Source organism: Anomaloglossus baeobatrachus, chromosome 4, assembly GCF_048569485.1.
Source record: "Anomaloglossus baeobatrachus isolate aAnoBae1 chromosome 4, aAnoBae1.hap1, whole genome shotgun sequence".
In the NCBI taxonomy this organism is placed as follows: domain Eukaryota; kingdom Metazoa; phylum Chordata; class Amphibia; order Anura; family Aromobatidae; genus Anomaloglossus; species Anomaloglossus baeobatrachus.
In genome coordinates this window covers 518,824,304-518,842,399 of record NC_134356.1, presented here as the reverse complement: position 1 = coordinate 518,842,399, position 18,096 = coordinate 518,824,304, and the positions used below count along the sequence as shown (strand labels likewise).

Below are 18,096 nucleotides of genomic sequence, written 5' to 3'. Positions count from 1 at the left end.
AGGCTTTCTACATGAATTTGGAGTAAAATTTTGGAGTGTCTAGTAGTTTTTACCCATTTATCTAGAAGAGTTTTTGTGACGTCATTCACTGAGGGCCTGGCTCGCAATTTCCATTTTAGTTCAGCCCAAAGGTGTTTGATCAGGTTGAGATCACAGCTCTGTGTGGGTCTTTCAAGTTTTTCCATACCTAGACCTTTATATTGACATTGCATTGTGCAGTGGTACACACTAATACTGGAACAGTAAAAGGACATCCTCGAATCATTCCTGCAAAGTTGGAAGCATTCAACTGTCAAAAATGTCTTGGTATGCTGAAGCATTAAGATTTCTCTTTACTGGAACATTTCTCTTCTTGGAGATGGGAATACCCCTTTTAATCATGAAATATTTAAGACTGATGAAGTTCTATGAAATGACTTGTTAGAAGAGTGGCATCCTAGTACAGGAACACACTTGATTTCCGGGAACTTCTTTAGACTTATTCTTTAGTGTTGAGCAAGTAGTTAACTATTCATACTCGCTATGCTGTTAGAGAGTAGAGTTCGCTACTCGCATATTCGTTACGAGTAGCGGGCACAATGTAAGTCAATGGGAAATACTCACTAAGTAGCGAGTAACCCAAAAGTCGTACTTTTCGCTACTCTCATGAAAAGTACGGCTTTTGGGTTACTTGCTACTTAGCGAGAATATGCGCGTGGCAGACAGTACTCTCTAACAGCATAGCGAGTACAAATAGATAACTACTTGCTCAATACTATTATTCTGTCACAAACTTTAGTAAAGGTAGGCTGCATTACTATGGGGTTGGATCCTATACACATGCGGAAAAGGTGCGGAATGAAAAATCTGAAGTTAATGAATAAGAGTTTTGTCTGAATACATTAACCAGTTCTGGACTGCCCATAGGCTAGAAGTCCAGGACGGTCCCCACGTTCTAATTATGTCAGTGCTGAGTAAGGAGCTACCAGGAGCTTGAGCAGCTACGGTGGTAGGGAGCCGGCTGTCAGACATGGCCAGTTCCACACATAGAAGGAAAACTTGGTTTATTTCCATCTCTGCTTTCTTGAACGTTGTGTACCTGGCTATGAACAAGCGCTTGTTGTTACAAATTAGGAAACTGACAGTGCTTCCTCCTCCAGACCCCAGTCAGCTCTGCTATACAGCCAGGAGATGAATTTCTTCCTTCACTGGGGCTAATATACTATCTCTAATTACAGAGGAAATCGGCAATAACAATAATGTATTTATTTGTTGAAATGCCCTTCAAGACCTTATGGAGGGCACACTGTGTGAAATAAAGAAAAACAAAACTAAAAAAGTCACCACCAGTCCAAATCGCTTTTTGTAGCCCTACCTGTGTTGGAAAAAAAATGTCCAATATATTAAAATTTCTACAGAAAGAACTCTATTTAAAATGGTTTTCAGCAGTAATTTTGTCATAAAAGAAAAAAAAATAATGAAGTGAAAAATTTACACTTACTATTTTTCTTTACATTTTCGTTTGAATTCAGCTTGAAAGAAAAAAGCAACATAAAAATTACGCTCGTATTATGCCCCATATACTGGAAACAAATGATTTGAACAAGAAAAAATTGTAGGGCCATTAAAAGTGCATTTATGATAAAACTCGAAAATGTGCCGGTTAGTCCTGATCTGAATGTATTTCTAATATCTTATGGTTGGTTTGACAAGATGACGGCCTGCATTCGCAGTAACTCTTCAGGTTCCAATATGAAGATCATGTTCGAATTTTTGTTTCCTGTTAGGAGGCTGAGGAGCCGGTAATAGAATGTCACGAATATGAAAATGAAGTGTCCCCTTCCAGGACAGTTGTCTCCTCTTTGACTTCTGGAGATCTTGCAGATATTAGTTCTTTCTCGTCAAAAGCTTCAAGTCTTCAGCGCACCTCTAGTGGAGCAAGCAGTGGCCTTTCTGCTGGGCAGAGCACAAGTGGTAGTTCTGACCGAGGAAGATCTGTAGCCAAAGGAAAAAGTGGCCAGCTGGATGCCGGAGACTTTGCCATGCCAAGCGGAAGAGGAAATGTTGGTAAACTGAGGTAATTGTCCAGTACAGTGACCTAATATTTATTTATTTTAAGTTCATGAAGCCCAACTTTATTACACAGCCATAACATAAATGGTCTTCATTTTTTCTTTTTAGTCCTAGAAAAGTGGCCAACCAGCCAGGGTCATCACCACGGCTAGGCAGACAAATGGGAATGCAAGTGAGTGAGGACGATGCAGATGCACCACTTGGAAACAGACCAGGCGCCAAAGCTCCACTTACACCCCGTGGAAAAGGAAGGAGGGGACGGCCTCCTTTTCGAGGATCTGGATCAAGGTAGCCTCATCTCTTATTTTGCTAGGGAAATAGATCTATGTGCCATCGATTCTTACCTTAACACAATATTAATAAAAACAGTAGGTGGTTCCAAATTACAGAGCTTGCAACAGAATGTCCTACCTAGTGCCTATACAATTGTATCACTCTGCACACAGATTTACAATTCAAACACTTACCAATATGTAAAGATGATATAGTGCCGAACTGCAGTTGATAGTATATTCTGCAAGGCACCTCCAAAGTAACAGTTTAAACAATAGCGAATGTTTGTTTAATACTATCCCTCTGGAAATGGAAGGTGTTTTTTTTGTTTGTTTTTAATAAAGTTTATTCTCATTCAGCCTAGTTATTTCATGTTGTAATATGGTTTTTCTAAAGCATGGTTTATATGATAATGGGATTCCTAAAAGTGGTGTTCAGTCTGGACAACATCTTTCCACATGTTCTTCTGCAGCATATGAACATCACTCTCTGAGTAATATCTCAGCACAGAGTTTTGAAATACATGGCTCCATCTGGCAATCTCGTGAAAATCAAATTGGTGCTGTGCCTATTGTTCCTTATATGATCTTCCTTTTTTGAGAATATATTACAGGATCCAACCCCCAAAAATAAGAGGCCCCAAGACGCAGCCTTCATTTAATACAATAGAGCTAGTAAATTCTATTCCTACATATCCAGTAAGGACTATTGCATCCTAAAACATGTCGGCCGGGAGTTATGTTAGGGCTTGTTCTTTGCATGGGGAGCTACCATTTTTATTGATACTATTTTGGGGTTCTTCCAATGTTTTAATTAGTTTGTACCAAAAAAACCCCATAATGTTGGCATTTTTGATATTTTGTCTGTTTATGTAATTACTGTAGGAGTTAATTTTATTTTTTAATTGACCTGACTTTTATGGATGCGGCGATACCAACTATGTTTGTTTATTTTTACTGGGTAGAAAGTGTTACAATTCGAGTTGCACCTTGAACGCTGACTGAGCTCTGCTATGTTGGTGTAATTGCTGCCTCTACTGCGCTGTGTTCAGTGTAGTTGAATGCACAGAGCTCAGTAGTCGGGGACAAAGTCGTCTCTTCTGCTGAGGCAGCAGTTACACTGAGAAACCAGAGCTCAGTCAGTGTTTAGAGCAGAGGAGCCATGATGATGACTGCTGAGCTTTGATGACTATAAATGGAAGAACATGTCAGCCAGCTTACCAATGTAATACTAATGCCAGGCTACTGAGCTGTTCTCATCACTGGAATAGGTACTGCTGCAGCCCTGATGCCCAGACCTGCTGTCGCTGCTAAAGTGAACAGAACGCAGCAGTCTGTAAGATCTGGACTGGCTATCAGGGCTGCGGAGGTGATTTATTTCAGCAGTAAGAAAAAGTCAATAACCAGGCATTAGTACACTGGTAGACTAGCCAAGTTGTTCTCACAGCCTCTGCCCTAGTGCCTGGACTTGTCCTCACAGCCTCTGCCCTGGTGCCTGGACTTGTCCTCACAGCCTCTGCCCTGGTGCCTGGACTTGTCCTCACAGCCTCTGCCCTGGTGCCTGGACTTGTCCTCACAGCCTCTGCCCTGGTGCCTGGACTTGTCCTCACAGCCTCTGCCCTGGTGCCTGGACTTGTCCTCACAGCCTCTGCCTTGGTGCCTGGACTTGTTCTCTCGCTTTCTGTCCCGGTGTGCGGACCTGTTCTCACGTCATAAGAGATAGTATCAGACACTGATTGCAGCCAAAAAAAATCGAAACTCTGTGTGAATAGTTGTACATTATATTTTTCTGATTCCAGGGATAATACTGGCTCAGCAGCTAATACTCATGGTGAGGACTCCACTGCTGCTGCCATTCCAGATGAAGAACCGTTCACCCGCATAGATGCTGCTCATCCAGAAGCACGGGACAAATCCAGCCCTGGTACACCCATAATGCGTCGCAGTGACTCTCCAGAAATACCATACCAAACTCCATCAAGAAATGAAAGCTTGGACTCCTCATCGGGCAATAGTTTTGTAGGGCTTAGGGTTGTGGCCAAATGGTCCTCCAATGGTTATTTTTATTCAGGCACAATTACCCGAGACGTTGGCGGAGGGAAGTACAAGCTGCTGTTTGATGATGGATATGAATGTGATGTTCTAGGAAAAGACATTCTGTTGTGTGACCCTATTCCTTTGGATACAGAGGTGACGGCCCTCTCTGAGGATGAGTATTTTAGTGCAGGTATGTATTCCAGTAGTAATATAATATTATAAGGCTATCCTGTTGGTTTTTGTATAGGAAGAAAGTAGGAGGCCTCTTACTGTCATTTGGCTAAGTCTGGTGGGGCCTTTACATGATAAATTTAATTTGCTGTAAACCTGAAGTCCCACTGTACCCATGTGCCGTGTGCACCAGGGAGTGTATGGGCACTGTCCAGAGGCATAGATCATATGGAAGTACAGTATTCTCATTCGTAGTTACTCCTTCCCTCTTATGTCATGTTGGGCAGTTTGCTTAAACAGGACATGTAATATAATTTTTTTTTAAAAGAAGACTATAATTAAAATAATAATGGGTGGCATACTCGCCTTCCAATGCCCCCTCGGACCCTGCATAGAAAACACCTGAGGTCTGTGCTATCTCCAGAAGAGATGCCTATTCCTTTAGGAGTCGGACGACCGCTGCGTCCCCTCACCGCTGCAGCCAATCCAAGGTTCTACAGCAGTCCTCTGACCACCAAATGAATTGGGCATTGCTTATGAGAAAGGCGCAGAGCTCCATAGCGGTCTGTGCTGGGTACCATGGGTTCTATGAAGGCAAATAAGCCACCCTTTTTTTTTTTTTTTATTCATATTAAGCGTATTTTTATTGTCTTTTGTTTTTTATTTTTTTTTCCTTAAGTGATTATAATGTGAAGAAACTGACAAGGACAGGAAATTATGGGCCTTTTTTAAGGTCACTATGTAAGTGGAACTTAATATAATTGATTTGGTGCTTGTTTTTCAGGAGTGGTAAAGGCGCACAAGAGAGATTCAGGAGAGCTGTATTACTGTATTGAAAAGGAAGGTCAGAGGAAATGGTACAAAAGGATGGCGGTCATACTCTCTCTAGACCAAGGAAATAAGCTGCGGGAACAGTTCGGACTCGGTCCTTATGAACCTTCAACACCATTAACAAAAGGATCAGACATAAGTCTTGGTAATATTTTCTGTTGCCTTCTAAATGATCTAAAATTCTATATAGAAATCTGATTAGTGCAGATATCTTTTCTTTGTCGCTCTATTGGGAGACCCAGACAATTAGTTTTCATACAATTGGGTGTATAGCTACTGCCTCCGGAGGCCACACAAAGTATTACACTTAAAAGTGTAAGGCCCCTCCCCTTCTGCCTATACACCCCCCGTGGGATCACGGGCTCCTCAGTTTTCATGCTTTGTGCGAAGGAGGTCAGACATCCACGCATAGCTCCACTGTTTAGTCAGCAGCAGCTGCTGACTATGTCGGATGGAAGAAAAGAGGGCCCATACTAGGGCCCCCAGCATGCTCCCTTCTCACCCCACTTTTGTCGGCGGTGTTTGTTAAGGTTGAGGTACCCATTGCGGGTACGGAGGCTGGAGCCCACATGCTGCTTTCCTTCCCCATCCCCTTAGGGCTCTGGGTGAAGTGGGATCTTATCGGTCTCCAGGCACTGAGGCCGTGCTCCATCCACAGCCCCTGGGAATCTGCTGGACATGGAGCGGAGTATCCTCAGGGACATGGCCCTGCTACGTTGAGGTACTCTGTGTCCCCGTGGGGACCGCGCACAGACACACGGCAGCACTGCTGGGTGTGTTAGTGCGCCAGGGATGGCGGCGCTGCCCGCACTGGTGCCATCGCACACTACAGCGTGCTGGGTGTGTTAGAGTATTGGGGGACTGCCGCGCTAACCGCCGCTGCCATTTTTATCTCAGGCGCGTCTGGGACTTGTGGTGCGCCGGGGACTTCCGCGCCGACCAGGGCTTATATGCCGGGCCGCGCTTATCACTCTAGTCCCCGGCTTTTGCGGCCTTCTCTCACTTCGTTACCGCCCACTGGCCTGCCAGTCAGGGTAAGGGCGTGACGCTGCACAGCACGGCAGCGCTGAGAGATGGAGCATGCTTTGCATACTCCACCCCTCTCACTGTACACAGTGTGAGACCGGATTCCCGCACTTTCTGGGGCACACCCACGGCCTCCTCCTCTACACAGGACGCCGGCAGCCATTCATGTCAGTTTTTTCTATGACTGAGAAAAGAGACAAGTTTGGGAAGACCCTGGCAGGGATTCGGGTGGTCACACAAACGCTGTGTGCGGGCGGTAAGCAGCACCTGTGGTGCTGACCCCACTAGTGCCGACATGCACATATAGATATATGCTTGTACGCTATACATTGCACTGTTCGGTCGCACTTTTGTATTTTGGCTATATACCCTCCTTGATTGTTCGGGGGAGATAACAGCATATCGTCTGTGAAAAACAAGAGTGCAGAAGCACAGGTTTTCTATGCAGCCTGTACAGCATGTACGGCTATACTGCCGGCAGGTTCCACGGACCCCAATTGTATGCAATGCACGGCCCTTGTGGAACTTACTCAGCCGGAGTCTCTGCTAATGGTCCAGGTGGTGGGGACGGAGTTTGCAGTATCTACTTCAGACTTTCTGAGACTATGGCTAAGATACTAGAAGCCTTGCAGTCCAGACCGGTCCCTCAGACCATGGGCTCTGTTGATTCATTGCCCCTGGTCCCCCCCCCCCAGTGGGTACAACAAGGTGCTCCTGGAGTGTCTCAGGGATCCCAGGGTGAGGGGTCTGACTCGGACCGCAGTCCCAGACCCCCTAAGCGACCTCGCTGGGGGCATCCCTCGACGTCACAGCATCATTCAGGGTCTCAGCATGGGGACTCTCTCTATGATAAGGCGGAGGTATCTGATCAGGATTCTGATCCTGAGAACGTTCTCTACCTGGATACACCTGACTGTGACACCGTAGTGAACGATCTTACGGCGTCCATCAATCATATGTTGGTTATTTCTCCCTCAGCTCCTACGCCTGAGGAGTCAGCTTCTCAGCAGGAGAAGTTCCGTTTCAGGTTCCCCAAGCGTACATTGAGTACGCTTTCTGGATCACTCTGACTTCAGGGAGGCAGTCCAGAACCACCAGGCTTCTCCAGATATCGTTTTTGCCTTAAGGATACACGTTATCTCTTCCCTTTTGACGTTGTCAAGGGCTGGGTTCAGTGTTCCAATGTGGACCTCCTATCTCCAGCGGCTAAATCCTTAGTTGCAGTGGAAGATATGGCTTCACTCAAAGATGCCACTGACAGACAGATGGAGCTCTGGTTGGAATCCATCTATGAAGCTATTGCCGTGTCTTTGCTCCAGCTTTCGCAGCCGTCTGGGCGCTCCAAGCGGTCTCAGCGGCTCAAGCGCAAATTGAGGCAGTCACACGTATGTCTGCGTCGCAGGCTGCGTCTTTAACATCTCAAACGTCAGCGTTTGCGTCATACGCCATTAATGCTGTCCTGGACTCGGCGAGCCGGAAGGCGGTTGCGACCGACAATTCAGTGGTAATACGCAGAGCCTTGTGGTTGCGGGAATGGAAGGCAGATTCTGCTTCCAAAAAGTGCCTAACCAGTTTGCCATTCTCTGGCGACCGCTTGTTTGGTGAGCGACTGGATGAAATCATCAAACAATCCAAGGGAAAGGATACATCCTTTCCTCAGGCTAAACCGATCATACCCCAACAGAGGAGGGGACAGTCGAGGTTTCGGTCCTTGCGGGGCGCAGGCAGGTCCAATTCTCCTCGTCCAAAAGGCCTCAGAAGGATCAGAGGAACTCCGACGCGTGGCGGTCTAAATCACGCCCTAAAAAGACCGCCGGAGGCGCCGCTACCAAGGCGGCTTCCTCATGGCTTACGGCCTCCTCACACCGCATCCTCGGTCGGTGGCAGGCTCTCCCGCTTTTGCGACACCTGGCTGCCAAAAGTAAAAGACCGTTGGGTGAGAGACATTTTGTCTCACGGTTACAGGATAGAGTTCAGCTCTCGTCCTCCGACTCGATTCTTCAGAACATCTCCGCCTCCCGAGCGAGCCAAGGCTCTGCTGCAGGCGGTGGGCATTCTGAAGGCAGAAGGAGTGGTGGTCCCGGTTCCTCTTCAGCAACAGGGTCACGGTTTCTACTCCAACCTGTTTGTGGTTCCAAAGAAGGACGGGTCCTTCTGTCCTGTTTTGGACCTAAAACTATTCAACAAACACGTAAGGACCAGGCGGTTCCGGATGGAATCCCTCCGCTCCGTCATCGCCTCAATGTTCCAATGAGATTTCCTAGCATCGATCGATATCAGGATGCTTATCTCCACGTACCAATTGCTCCAGAGCATCAGCGCTTCCTGCGCTTCGCCATAGGAGACGAACACCTTCAGTTCGCGGCACTGCCGTTCGGCCTGGCGACAGACCCAAGGGTTTTCACCAAGGTCATGGCTACAGTAGTTGCGGTCCTCCACTCTCAGGGTCACTCAGTGATACCCTACTTAGACGATCTGCTGGTCAAGGCACCCTCTCAAGAGGCATGCCAACACAGCCTCAACGTTACTTTGGAGATTCTCCAGAGTTTCGGGTGGATCATCAATTTTCCAAAGTCAAATCTGACACCGGTCCAATCGCTGACATATCTTGGCATGGAGTTTCTTACTCTTCCAGCGATAGTGAAGCTTCCGCTGGACAAACAGCGGTCACTACAGACAGGGGTACAACACTCCTTCAAGGTCGGTCACACCCCTTGAGGCGCCTCATGCACTTCCTGGGGAAGATGGTGGCAGCAATAGAAGCAGTCACTTTCGCGCAGTTCACCTGCGTCCTCTTCAATGGGACATCCTACGCAAGTGGGACAGGATGCCGACGTCCATAGACAGGAACGTCTCCCTCTCTCAAGCAACCAAAGCTTCCCTTCGGTGGTGGCTTCTTCCCACCTCATTATCGAAAGGGAAATCTTGCCTAACCCCATCCTGGGCGGTGGTCACGACGGACGCGAGTCTGTCAGGGTGGGGAGCGATCTTTCTCCACCACAGGGCTCAGGGTACGTGGACTCAGTAAGAGTCCTCACTTCAGATCAATGTTCTGGAGATCAGGGCAGTGTATCTTGCCCTAAAAGCGTTCCAACAGTGGCTGGAAGGCAGCCAGATCCGAATTCAGTCGGACAACTCCACAGCGGTGGCTTACATCAACCACCAAGGTGGGACACGCAGTCGGCAAGCCTTCCAGGAAGTCCGGCGGATTCTGCTGTGGGTGGAAGCCACAGCACCCACCATATCCGCAGTTCACATCCCGAGCGTAGAAAACTGGGAAGCAGACTTTCTCAGTCGCCAGGGCATGGATGCAGGGGAATGGTCTCTTCACCCGGACGTGTTTCAGGAGATCTGTTGCCGCTGGGGGATGCCGGACGTCGACCTAATGGCGTCTCAGCACAACAACAAGGTCCCGGCATTCATGGCGCGGTCTCACGATCACAGAGCTTTGGCGGCAGACGCCTTCGTTCAGGATTGGTCGCAGTTTCAACTCCCTTATGCGTTCCCACCTCTGGCACTGTTGCCCAGAGTGTTACGCAAGATCAGGTCCGACTGCCGCCGCGCCATCCTCGTCGCTCCAAAATGGCCAACGAGGTCGTGGTACCCGGATCTGTGGCATCTCACGGTAGGCCAACCGGGGGAACTATCAGACCGACCAGACTTGCTGTCTCAAGGGTCGTTTTTTCCCTCAGAATTCTGCGACCCTCAACCTGATGGAGTGGCCATTGAGTCCTGGATCCTAGCATCTGCAGGGTTATCTCAAGGAGTCATTACCACTATGAGACAGGCCAGAAAACACACATCTGCCAAGATCTACCACAGAACGTGGAAGATATTCTTATCTAGGTCCTCTGCTCAGGGAGTTTCTCCCTGGCCAATTGCCTTGCCTACTTTCTTTCCTTCCTGCAATTCGGTTGGAAAAAGGTTGTCGCTCGGTTCCATTAACGGACAAATCTCAGCGCTCTCTGTATTTTTTTCAGAAGCGCCTAGCAAGACTACCTCAGGTACGCACGTTCCTGCAGGGGGTTTGCCGCTTAGTCCTTCCTTACAAACGACTGTTAGAACCCTGTGATTTGAACAGGGTGCTGATGGTTCTGCAGAAACCACCATTCGAGCCTATGAGGGATTTTTCTCTCTCACGCCTTTCGCAGAAAGTGGTTTTCCTAGGAGCAGTCACTTCACTTCGGAGAGTGTCTGTCGGGGCAGCATGGTCGTGAAAAGTCCCCTTCCCGGTGTCTCACCAGGTCAAGGGGTTCTGCGTCCGGTTCCGGAATTTCTCCCTAAGGTGGAATCCCCCCTTTCATCTCAATCAGGGTATCCGTACCCTCTGTTTGTCTTCATCCAGTTCACCAATGTGAAAAGGATTTGCACTTGATTAGATCTGGTGAGAGCACTCAGACTCTTCATCGATCGTACGGCGTCCCTGCGCCGCTCGGAAGCACTCTTGTCCTTGTCGCTAGCCAGCGTAAAGGGTTACAGGCTTCCAAATCAAGACTGGCTCGGTGGTTCAAGGAACCAATTCTCTAGCTTATCGTTCTGCTGGGCTTACGGTTCCCTCAGGGCTGAAGGTCCATTCTACCAGATCGGTGGATGCGTCCTGGGCTTGAGGCACCAGGCTACGGCTCAGCTTGTGTGTCAGGCGGATACCTGGTCCAGCCTCCACACTTTCACGAAACACTGTCAGGTGCATACCTATGCTTCGGCGAATGCCAGCATAGGCAGACGAGTCCTTCAGGTGGCGGTTGCCCACCTGTAGAAAGGGGCCGTTTTACGGCTCTATTACGAGGTATTATTTTACCCACCCAGGGATTGCTTTTGGACATCCCAATTGTCTGGGTCTCCCAATAGAGCGACAAAGAAGAAGGGAATTTTGTTTACTTACCGTAAATTCCTTTTCTTCTAGCTCTAATTGGGAGACCCAGCACCCGCCCCTGTTTTTTTGTATACACATGTTGTTCATGTTGAATGGTTTCAGTTCTCCGATATTCCTTCGGATTGAATTTGCTTAAGCCAGTTTATTGGCTTTCCTCCTTCTTGCTTTTGCACTAAAACTGAGGAGCCCGTGATCCCACGGGGGGTGTATAGGCAGAAGGGGAGGGGCCTTACACTTTTAAGTGTAATACTTTGTGTGGCCTCCGGAGGCAGTAGCTATACACCCAATTGTATGAAAACTAATTGTCTGGGTCTCCCAATTAGAGCTAGAAGAAAAGGAATTTACGGTAAGTAAACAAAATTCCCTTCTTTCTGGTTGTTTTTGTGCAGTTAGACTAGTTATAGGTGTTAGGTGACCAATCCTTCCACAGATGTCTTGGGGTGAAATCTCAATCGTTAGAATTGTTGAAGAAATGTTTGCTCCTGTCACATTTAAATAAAAGGGGCTTACAGACATCCATTTGCTTGATGCGGAAACAACAGACCACATCTGTCTTCATTTTATACAGCTTTTTAGAGTAGTTTGCCATTACCTACAGTTTGTGTGATATTTTGCTCTCTTTCAGATAATCTTGTGGAAGGGAAGCGGAAGCGGAGAAGTAATTTAAGTGTGTCGAGTACTACCACCACCTCCATTTCATCCAGCACAAGTACACCAACTCGGAAAGGATCGGAGACCCCTCGCAGCTCACTGGGTCCACTGTCTGGTAAACGGAAATTGATCAGTGCAGATGATGAAAAGTCTCCAGCTAAACGTGGGCGCAAGTCAATTATAGCAAAGTCTGGTAAGAATTCCTTAGCTTTGAAGTATTTCGTCTGAAATAACATTTATTCAGTTTAACTGCGTTTTTCTTTATCGTTCCTTTGGGAGACCCAGACCATGGGTGTTTAGCTTCAGCCTCCGGAGGACACACAAAGTACTACACTTAAAAGTGTAGCTCCTCCCTCTGAGCTTATACACCCCCTGGTAGCGAGTGCTAGCCAGTTTATTGCTTTGTGTCATGAGACATACATCCACACATGCATTCTCATCTGATTTGTTTGACTTTTGGAAAGTGTTTGAAGAAAAGCGGGTCCATGTCTGGACTCCCGGCATGTCCCTTCTCACCCCACTGTATCGGCGGTGTTGTTAAGGTTGATTTACAAGGCTGCAGCCTTACATGCCGCGCTCCTTCACCATCCCTTCTGGGCTCTGGCTTGAAGTGGGAGCCAGCACGGTCTCCATGCCTGGCAGGAGTCCGGTCTCCATCCACAGCCCCTTGAGGATTCTGTTGGACCGGAGCACTCATCCCCAGGGACATGGCCCTGCGTCTCAGCAGCTAAGTACCTGAGATGTTTATGTTGGGGGTCCCGGTTCTTTATTGTAAGGGGAGAGTATGCTGTATGCGATTGTTTTAACTTTTCCGGCGGGTTCTCTAGCTTTTGCCTGAGAACCGCGCCGATGGTGCCTGCTTGTCGGCCTCGCCGCTTAAATTTAGGCCCTGGCTTCGCCGGAGGCCTAGTTTCATTTTCCTGCCCTCGCATGTCACTCATGCAGAGGGACAGGTTCGGCTCCTCCCGGCGGCCGTTCTACACAGGGGAGGGACACTCCCCACTGCTGGGGCGTCCCTCCTTCCCTACAGGTCTCTATAGCCCTCCAGTTCCCGCTCTTTTATAGGAACGCCCTCTTCTCAGGCAGAGTTCACTCTGCTCTGGGACATCCTGCATTCTGCATCTCTGCTGAGGTGCTGCGACTGGGGGACCGGGCTTCGGGATCTGGAGGGCACACAACACCGCGCTCAGCGGTCTGGTAAGCCACAGCCGGTCTCCGGTTGTTGACCTCTGTATATTCTCCCTGGGGTTCATTCTCTGCAAAGCCCCCACTCCAGCAGCATGTCTCACACGAGGAGCAAGGCTCCAAAGCTTTATGCTGCATGCACTGCATGTAAGCTCCTGCTGCCTGAGCCGAGCATTTATCCACACTGTGATGGTTGCTCTAACTTGGCGGTGCCACACCCTGGAGTCTCACCCCCAGTGGTCTCTCAGGCTGCTGCTGCACCTGTGATTGAACCCCCGGCCTGGGTAGAGTCCTTTTCTAGGTCCATATCCCAGTCATTTGCTGAGTCCATGGGGCTTTTGTCCAGGACTTTGATGAATATGCATCATCCCCCCTCACAGGGTGCCTCTAATACTCTTGACAGAGGACTCCTATCCTCTGATCTCCGTCCATCGGAGCTCACGGAGAATTCATCATCTGATCCCAGACCCCGTCCTTCTAAGAGAAGGCGCAGGGTTTCCTCCCCCTCCCCATCTCACGGCTCTGTCTCAAGAGCTGACTCTCAAGATGAGGAGGGTGCCCTCACTGGGGGCTCGGAGGCTATGTATCCCATCGATTTCTCTGAGGGTGACTCAGATCTTAGTGATTTGATTGCTTCTATTAATTCTGTGCTGGATCTCAATCCGCCAGTGTCAGAGGAGCAACTCTCTTTGGCAGAAAAACATCAGTTTACCTCGCCTAAGAGAGTGAAGAGTGTGTTCTTTAACCACTCCAGTTTTCAGACCGCTGTGACCAAACCCAGGGCCTGCCCTGACAAACGCTTTCCAAAGCGTGGTTCTGATGACCGGTTTCCATTTCCACCTGAGGTGGTCAAGGAGTGGTCTCACTCCCCAAAGGTAGACCCTCCGGTGTCTAGGCTATCAGCCCGGACCGTTGTGTCGGTGGCTGACGGCACCTCACTTAAGGATTCCACTGACCGTCAGATTGACCTTCTGGCCAAATCTGTGTATGAAGCTGCGGGGGCCGCATTTTCCCCGACTTTTGCAGCAGTGTGGGCTCTCAAAGCCATCTCTGCTTCTCTAGAGGAGATGCATTCCCTCACCAAGGAATCTATGCCTGAGATGGTTACCTTAACTGCTCAGGCTTCAGCTTTTTCATCCTATGCCATGTCTGCCATGCTAGAGGCTGCTCACCGCACTGCGGTGGCTTCAGCTAATTCTCTTGTTATCCGCAGGATTTTGTGGCTTCGAGAGTGGAAGGCAGATGCTTCTTCCAAGAAGTTTCTTGCTGGGCTCCCTTTTGCTGGTTCACGGCTGTTTGGTGAACAGCTGGATGAAATCATTAAAGAAGCTACTGGCGGGAAGAGTACTTCCATGCCACAAACCAAGACCAGGAAACCCGCCCAGGGTAGGAATCAATCGAGGTTTCGATCCTTTCGTTCCTCCAACTGGTCATCCTCTAAGCCTTCCGCCTCGTCCGCTAACTCAGGATCAGAAATCCAACTGGCGCCCAAAAGCGCGTCCGCAGAAGACCGCAGGAGGTTCTGCCACTAAGGCAGCTTCCTCATGACTCTCTGCCCGCTCCAGCCACGTCCTTAGTCGGTGGCAGGCTCTCCCACTTTGGCGACGCTTGGTTAAAGCAAGTCTCCGATCAGTGGGTGAGAGACCTCATATCTCATGGCTACAGGATAGAATTCTCTTCCAGCCCTCCAAACAGATTTTTTCTCTCAACTCCCCCCTGCTCGCAGGCCGTGGCGTCCTTGCAGGCAAACGGAGTGATTGTCCCAGTTCCCGCTCAGGAACGGTTCAGAGGTTTTTACTCAAATCTCTTCCTAGTTCCAAAAAAGGACGGTACCTTCCGGCCCATCCTGGATCTCAAGCTTCTCAACAAGCATGTCCGGGTGCGGCATTTTCGCATGGAGTCTCTGCGATCAGTCATTGCCTCTATGACCCAAGGGGAGTTCCTGGTGTCCATCGACATCAGAGATGCCTATCTACATGTGCCAATCGCAGTGTCACATCAGCGTTGGTTACGTTTTGCGATAGGAGAGGATCATTTCCAATTCGTGGCTCTCCCCTTCGGGTTAGCCACGGCCCCTCGGGTATTCACCAAGGTAATGGCGGCAGTGATTGCGGTCCTGCACCTCCAGGGGTTAGCAGTGCTTCCTTATCTGGACGACCTTCTGGTCAAGGGTACATTCAGCGCAGACTGTCAGCGGAGTGTTTCGCTCACTCTCGCCACCCTAGCCCAATTCGGGTGGATTGTCAATCTTCCCAAATCCACTCTGACTCTGACCCAGAGTCTCACGTACCTAGGGATGCAGTTCGAGACTTTGCCGGCACTTGTGAAGCTGCCCTTAGACAAACAGCTTTCACTCCGGTTGGCGGTGCGCTCTCTCCTGAGGCCCCGCCGTTATACCCTCAGGCGTCTGATGCAGGTGCTTGGTCAAATGGTGGCCTCCATGGAGGCGGTTCCCTTTGCCCAGTTCCATCTGCGTCCTCTGCAGCTGGACATTCTCCGCTGTTGGGACAAGCGGCCTTCCTCCTTACACAGGTTAGTGGCTCTGTCGCCATGGACCAGGAGCTCTCTTCAGTGGTGGCTTCGACCCCTCTCCCTGTCCCAAGGGCGCTCCTTCCTGACTCCGTCCTGGGTGATTCTCACCACGGATGCCAGCCTATCCGGCTGGGGAGCGGTACATCTCCACCACAGAGCACAGGGCACTTGGACTCCGTCCGAGTCTGCCCTTTCAATCAATGTGCTGGAAACCAGAGCCGTGCTTCTAGCTCTCCTAGCTTTTCACCACCTGTTTGCGGGCAGGCACATTCGAGTCCAGTCAGACAACGCGACAGCGGTTGCCTACATCAATCACCAAGGCGGGACACGCAGCCGCCTGGCAATGTTGGAGGTCCAACGCATTCTTCAATGGGCGGAGGACTCCAAGTCCACCATATCCGCAGTCCACATCCCTGGCGTAGAAAACTGGGAGGCAGATTATCTCAGCCGTCAATCCGTGGACGGTGGCGAGTGGTCCCTACACCCGGCAGTGTTTCAGTCAATCTGCCGCAAGTGGGGCACTCCGGACGTGGACCTAATGGCATCCCGTCACAACAACAAGGTTCCGGTTTACGTGGCTCGCTCCCACGATCCTCAGGCCTTCGCCGCGGACGCTCTGGTTCAAGACTGGTCCCAGTTTCGTCTGTCCTACGTGTTTTCCCCTCTAGCTCTCTTGCCCAGAGTCCTGCGCAAGATCAGAATGGAGGGCCGTCGAGTCATCCTCATTGCACCGGACTGGCCCAGGCGAGCTTGGTATCCGGATCTGCTCCAACTGTCCGTGGAGATGCCGTGGCATCTTCCGGACCGTCCAGACCTGCTCTCGCAAGGTCCGTTTTTCCGCCCGAATTCTGCGGCACTCAAATTGACGGCGTGGCTCTTGAGTCCTGGATTTTGACGGCTTCTGGTATTCCTCCTGAAGTCATCTCCACTATGACTCGGGCCCGTAAGTCTTCCTCCGTCAAGATCTATCACAGGACTTGGAAAATTTTCCTGTCCTGGTGTCGCTCTTCCGGCCATTCTCCTTGGCCATTCTCGTTGCCGACCCTTCTGTCTTTTTTTTTTTTTTTACAGTCCGGTCTGCAGCTAGGTGGTCTCTCCCTTCCACCTTAACCAGGATATTTCCTTGCCTTCCTTCTGTCCGGCCCCTGTTCATCGCTTTGAGAAAGCGCTGCATACTCTAGATCTGGTGCGTGCTCTCCGGATCTATGTGTCTCGCACCGCTGCACGTAGGCGGTGCACCTCTCTTTTTGTGCTAACCACAGGGCGGCGCAAGGGTCTCTCTGCTTCTAAGCCGACCTTGGCCCGTTGGATTAGATCGACCATTTCGGACGCCTACCAGAGTACTCAGGTGCCTCCCCCGCCGGGGATCAAAGCGCACTCGACCAGAGCTGTCGGTGCCTCTTGGGCTTTTAGGCACCAGGCTACGGCTCAACAAGTCTGTCAGGCTGCCACTTGGACTAGCCTGCATACCTTTTCGAAGCACTACCAAGTGCATGCTCATGCTTCGGCAGATGCGAGCTTGGGCAGACGCATCCTTCAGGCGGCTGTCGCCCACTTGTGAAGTTAGGCTCCGCCTACTTCTTAGTTTTTTCTGTTTATTCCCACCCAGGGACAGCTTTGGAACGTCCCATGGTCTGGGTCTCCCAAAGGAACGATAAAGAAAAAGAGAATTTTGTTACTTACCGTAAATTCTTTTTCTTATAGTTCCGTATTGGGAGACCCAGCTCCCTCCCTGTTGCCTGTTGGCAATTTTTTTGTTCCGTGTGTTATCACCGGCTGTTGTCGTGGACAGAGTCTCCGGTTGTTCCGGTTCTTACTCGGTTCTACTTGTGGGTGACTATTCTCCTTCAGCTTTTGCACTAAACTGGCTAGGACTGGCTACCAGGGGGTGTATAAGCTCAGAGGGAGGAGCTACACTTTTAAGTGTAGTACTTTGTGTGTCCTCCGGAGGCAGAAGCTAAACACCCATGGTCTGGGTCTCCCAATACGGAACTATAAGAAAAAGAATTTACGGTAAGTAACAAAATTCTCTTTTTTCATATGGGCGTCATAGAGGAGGTACCTGTGGTTTTAGACCCCTCCCTGTAAGCCGAAGACCGAGGATTCTACATAAGAGCAGCTATTGCTCTACTATATCCAGCCTGTCTCATACATGGTCGTCCCTTCATTTGAATGATGGCCATGCTCCTTTTCTCACATGGCACTGTTTGCCAGTCTCAATCTATGTGAACCTTTTCTTATCTTAATTCTGCAGTTCACTTTGAAGGGAGTTGCAGAAGCCGCATCTCTTCAATAGTTCTTTGTAGGATATTGGGCTGATTTTATAATCCTAGTTACATTGGACAGACAGGGCATCTAGATGGGTAGTGCAGCCATACAATGTTCTTTATCAGCAGCATCACTTAGTTTTCAATGTTGCTCTACTAGAATACCTAAAGGAATTCGCCAAATTTTTTACTTTTTTTT

At 49.4% G+C, this 18,096-nt stretch overlaps 1 protein-coding gene across 1 annotated transcript in view; it reads left to right on the top strand.

Annotated features, from left to right (window-relative positions):
* The window catches only part of TP53BP1 (tumor protein p53 binding protein 1), a 107,574-nt gene that overhangs the window by 76,243 nt on the left and 13,235 nt on the right, over positions 1-18,096 (top strand). Inside the window, exons 16-20 of the mRNA XM_075345870.1 lie at positions 1,767-2,056; positions 2,161-2,340; positions 4,124-4,551; positions 5,317-5,508; positions 11,888-12,106. Of these exons, the coding sequence (XP_075201985.1) occupies positions 1,767-2,056; positions 2,161-2,340; positions 4,124-4,551; positions 5,317-5,508; positions 11,888-12,106 (1,309 nt within the window). The remainder of the gene's footprint in view (positions 1-1,766; positions 2,057-2,160; positions 2,341-4,123; positions 4,552-5,316; positions 5,509-11,887; positions 12,107-18,096) is intronic.